A 5,000-nucleotide genomic window follows, 5' to 3' on the forward strand; every position below is an offset into this window, starting at 1 on the left:
AATAAAAGAAAATATGGTTGATTTGGAATGTAATTTGTGATACTCAAGGCACCATGGAGGTTATGTAGCACCATAACACTTGAGTTTAAACAAATATGTTAAACATACTGCACAGTATATTGTATGTTAATGCTAGATTAGAGCGCAACGCTTATATTTGTATTGATGCCAGGGAAGGCATGCAAAAAAAAACCAAAGTAGCATGTGTCAATTATATTTCAACAAGGGAAATAGAATTCTTTCCTGACTGCAATTAGTTCTATCCTTGGTTCAGAATTGTGACTGTACCTGTGTCAAACTTTGCTAAAGTCTTCCTGCTGCAAGACTGGGCAAGCCCAGTGGAAATAAATTACACGAAATTTATCAAACCATTGGTTTCATAGGTTTCCTTTTGTTTGCTAAAGATGGCACCCCTCGTTTGGCACACAGGAGACTGTACTAAATAGCCCCCAAGTGTAAAGTCCACACACGAATTAAACTACTGCAATGTAGTTAAAGGTCTGAGTCAAGAAAATGCAATAGAGAGTCACACTTTCATTGTCCACCAGTTTTCCTGTATATAATGCAGAACACATCAGTCTATGGGTCTATGGAATGTCTCTCAAAAGCACTGAAACGTTGGTTTTTTTTTTGTGTTTCTCCATTTTTTGCTCTTAACAACAAAAATTATACTTGATATAGAGCTGACAATGGTTGTGAAGGAAAGCAAGGAAGGCGGTGACCATGTGTATTATGAGATATATTCCCACCACAGAGCTATAGTTTTACATTTACTATATTTACTAAAGCATTGCTGTACCACATTCTGGCACTGGAAAACAGCCAACAGCCCATTAGACTCAATGGACCATAAGTTATCTTCTGGCGCTGAATAGGGTGTTATGGCAGAGCACCGTTTAGTAAATCTGGGCTGTAGTGTTTTAATGCTGTAATAGTTTCAACAGAAATGCCTTATTCTCATGATGTAAGCTGGCAATGGGGCGAGGGGGGGGGGGGGGACGTTTTGCCATTGTTCCGTTGTTAATTTCATTTTTCTTGCTACAGGGTAAAATAGCAGCAGACTCTGAAGCCTTGCAAGTGATCCGTCCAATATTGGCAAGGCTATTGTATGTACCCGGGGAACGCATTTACTTTCCAAGCACCTGGCATGGTCAGGGAGGGTGCCACTACATCAATAAACTGTAAATACAAATATAGAATGGTATCTTCGTCATCTAAATTTAACACAGGTTGAATTTTGGGCATCTGCCTTTTTTCAACCTCAACTGGTATTTAACTATGTAATATTCCAACGAGCTACAAGATGTGAACAAGATCAGTGAAATTACTACAGTAATGAATCACACTATTGAACAAGATGAGCGGCAGGGTACAAAATAGCATGACCAGATCTTAAAACTTGAGCAAGGGAACAATGACCTCTGGGAAATCCTCCAGATAACATGTGCTTTGTTTTCTTGTGCCTTATTTTTTTCACTTTCCCTTCCTACTGTATAAGCTCCTTGAAGCATGGCCGTCCATACCTACTGGACCTGTATGTGTGGATTTTATTATCTTTTCATAAAGCCAATTGTATTGCGTTGTGGAATAAAATGGTGTCTTAAAAATAAAAGATCATAACTCTTACAAAAGTGTATAATACATTTCAAACAGTAGTTGAACCTGCTTAAAAAAGGTTGTACTGTACTATGCCAGATTTCAGAAACGTCTAAATTACAGTAATTAAACATTGTGCCAGTAAATGTCCCCCTCCATACAAGCGCTCAGCTTGTATATATGTTCTGCTTACTTTGTAAATGCATCATCATAGCTACTGATCATGAGAAGAGATCCTGCTGGTGCATTATTAAGAAATGTAACCATTGCTCCAGAGAAGTCTGCAGAGGGGAACACAAGACACACACGTGCATTTAGACAAACCACCACCACTGACGTCTTTCCCACCTTACAGAGTTGATATAAGCCTGTGCCAGTCTGTCAAACATGAAGTTCTCCAACCAAACATAACACAATTCTGAGAAGATGAGGACAATAAAACAGTAGACCACAGAACTAATTTTTCTTTTTAAATTTGAAACGGTGCTTCCTCCCCCCCCCCAATCTCACATTGGCCCCTTACGAGAGGTTATTGCTGCTTTAAAATAACCACCTTTTAGCTTCCCCGCTTTATTTTTTACGTGGTGTGACAGGCACGGAGAACTTGAGGTACAAAAAGAACTAAAGGTGCTATTTTTAAACAAAGAAACACAAACACACAAATCCATACAAACAGACTTGTGTGTTTCCATAGAAAGTGAAGCACTGAACACTTACCTCCTTCATACATGTCAAACGTTTTAGTTTCTACGACTTTCCCAGTCTTATCTGAAATAAAATATATGAAATTGGTTTTGGGAGAACAAAAAAAAATGGATTAAATTATTTGACACATACTGTATGTAACTCAAACTTGCTATTTAAAGCTGCAGTTCAGTCTATATCCTGCATGTGTGTTTTTTTTAATAAATCAGTTCTGTAGTAAGAAAAAATACTTTTAGCATTTTCTGTTTTTAAAAAAACAACTTTGAAAGACCAATTTTCTTGTATTCTATTTTAACAAGCATTTGCTAAGGCACTGCCCCTTCATGGCCTGTCACAAACCCAGGCACACCCCTTTGTCAGCACTGCCCTCCCTCTCTCTAAACGTGCACTAGCATCTGGTCACATGATCTTCCTCATACAGTAGTACATTCAAGGAAGCTGGAGAAAAGGGATCAGCCATGCATAGCAGCTCGGATAGGCGATTTCAAACTTATTACAGTGTTTATTCCATTCATTGCACGTGTATATAATGTAAAATTGTAATAATTCCATTTATAGCAAACGTGTATATGTGAATATTATTTAGATGTATATGTATGTTACTGAAATGTGGAGTGAGTGTGTAGGTAAATACACACAATACACTTCCACTGCATATATATATATATATATATATATATATATATATATATATATATATATATATTTATATATATATATATATATATATATATATATATTATATATATATATATATATTATATATATATATTATATATATTATATATTATATATGTATGTATATGTGAAGTTATGTGAGTAAAAAAGTGACAAAAACCCTCCATAGCAAGGCAAATAGCAAATGGAAATATTACTGTATGCTCATTTGTATGTATATATATATTTATATACACACACACTTCAAATACGGATAGTGATTCACGTAAATGATATATATATTCACTTTCTGGGAGTATAAGAGTGACTGTCCTGTTGTTCCTTTTTTTGTATCCATCATTGAATGGTATGCACCCTCTCTTTACGTTTATTTTATACTAGCTGAGAGACCCGGCGTTGCCCGGGATGTAATGTTCCCGCTCCTCTCTCTCTCCTCACCCCTCCCCCTCTCTCTGTTTGTCCCCCATTCACATCAATCCAGTTCCCCCCCTCCCTCCTTTACAGCTTCATGCAGTGTGTGTGCGTCAGTCATTGTGTGTGCGTCAGTCAGTCAGTGTGTGTGCGCGCGCGTCAGTGAGTCTGACGCAGAAACACAAACACACACACAGACTGACTGACGCACACACACACACAGTCAGTGTGTGCGTGCCTCAGTCAGTCAGTGTGTGCGTGCGGCAGTCAGTCAGTCATTCAGTCAGTGTGTGGGTGTGGGGGTGTGCGCGCGCGCGCGTCAGTAAGTGTGTGTGTGTCAGTCAGTGTGTGTGTGTGTGTGTGTCAGTCAGTGTGTGTCAGTCAGTGTGTGTGTGTGTGTCAGTGTGTGTGTGTGTGTGTCAGTGTGTGTGTGTGTGTGTGTGTGTGCAGCAGTCAGTGTGTGTGTGTGCAGCAGTCAGTGGGTGTGTGTGCAGCAGTCAGTGGGTGTGTGTGCAGCAGTCAGTGTGTGTGTGTGTTTGTGCGCGCGTCAGTCTGTGTATGTGTGCGTGTGGCTGTGAGGGGTTGTGTGCATGCGGCTGTGAGGGGTTGTGTGCGTGCGTCAGTATGTATGTGTGTGTGTCAGTCAGTGCGTCAATCAGTCAGTGTGTGTGTGTGTGCGTGCGTCAGTCAGTCAGTGTGTGCGTGCGTCAGTGTGTGTGCGTGCGTCAGTCAGGGTGTGTGCGTGCGGCTGTCAGTGTGTGTACGTGTGGCTGTCAGGGTTTGTGTGCGTGCGCCAGTCAGGGTTTGTGTGCGTGCGCCAGTCAGGGTTTGTGTGCGTACGCCAGTCAGGGTGTGTGTGCGTGCGTCAGTCAGGGTGTGTGCATGCGTCAGTCAGGGTCTGTGCGTGCGTCACTCAGAGTGTGTGCGTGCGTCAGTCAGGGTGTGTGCGTGCGTCAGTCAGGGTGTGTGCGTGCGTCAGTCAGGGTGTGTGAGTGCGTCAGTCAGGGTGTGTGCGTGCGTCAGTCAAAGGGCAGGCGTGGGGGGGGGGTGAAGGGCAGGGGTAGGGGGGGTGAAGGGCAGGGGTAGGGGTGGGTGAAGGGTAGGGGTGGGTGAAGGTCAGGGTTAGGGGGGGTGAAGAGCAGGGGTAGTAGGGGGGGTGAAGGGCAGGGGTAGAGGGGGGTGAAGGGCAGGGGTGGTGAAGGGCAGGGGTAGGGGGGGTGAAGGGCAGGGGTAGGGTGGGGTGAAAGTGAGGCACAAATTGTTGGCAGGAGTAAAATGTCCCTACACACACACACACACACACAACGGGAGTGAGAGGTGGTGGAGAGTGGGACTGGCGCAGATCCAAGGCTGCTTGGCCCCCCAGCGGCTGGGGAGTTGGCGGCCGGGGGGGTAAGGGAGCGGGCGGGGGGGGGGTAAGGGAGCAGGCGGGGGGGTAAGGGAGCGGGCGGGGGGGGGGAGGGAGCGGCGAGGGGGTAAGGGAGCTTTGGCGGCTGGGGTAGGAGGGCCGCGCTTACCCCCTTTGTGAGTGTTTGTATGATATAGATATATATGCACACGCACGCATATACATGCGCACGCGCACACATACACGTGCACACGCACACATA

The 5,000-nt window shown here is 43.9% G+C and overlaps 1 protein-coding gene across 1 annotated transcript in view; it reads right to left on the bottom strand.

Annotated features, from left to right (window-relative positions):
- The window catches only part of FAM3B (FAM3 metabolism regulating signaling molecule B), a 77,330-nt gene that overhangs the window by 8,400 nt on the left and 63,930 nt on the right, over window positions 1-5,000 (bottom strand). The window contains exons 5-6 of the mRNA XM_075593707.1: window positions 2,314-2,364; window positions 1,790-1,877 (exon numbers count right to left, since the gene is read on the bottom strand). Of these exons, the coding sequence (XP_075449822.1) occupies window positions 1,790-1,877; window positions 2,314-2,364 (139 nt within the window). The remainder of the gene's footprint in view (window positions 1-1,789; window positions 1,878-2,313; window positions 2,365-5,000) is intronic.

Source organism: Ascaphus truei, chromosome 3 (genome assembly GCF_040206685.1).
Source record: "Ascaphus truei isolate aAscTru1 chromosome 3, aAscTru1.hap1, whole genome shotgun sequence".
NCBI lineage: Eukaryota > Metazoa > Chordata > Amphibia > Anura > Ascaphidae > Ascaphus > Ascaphus truei.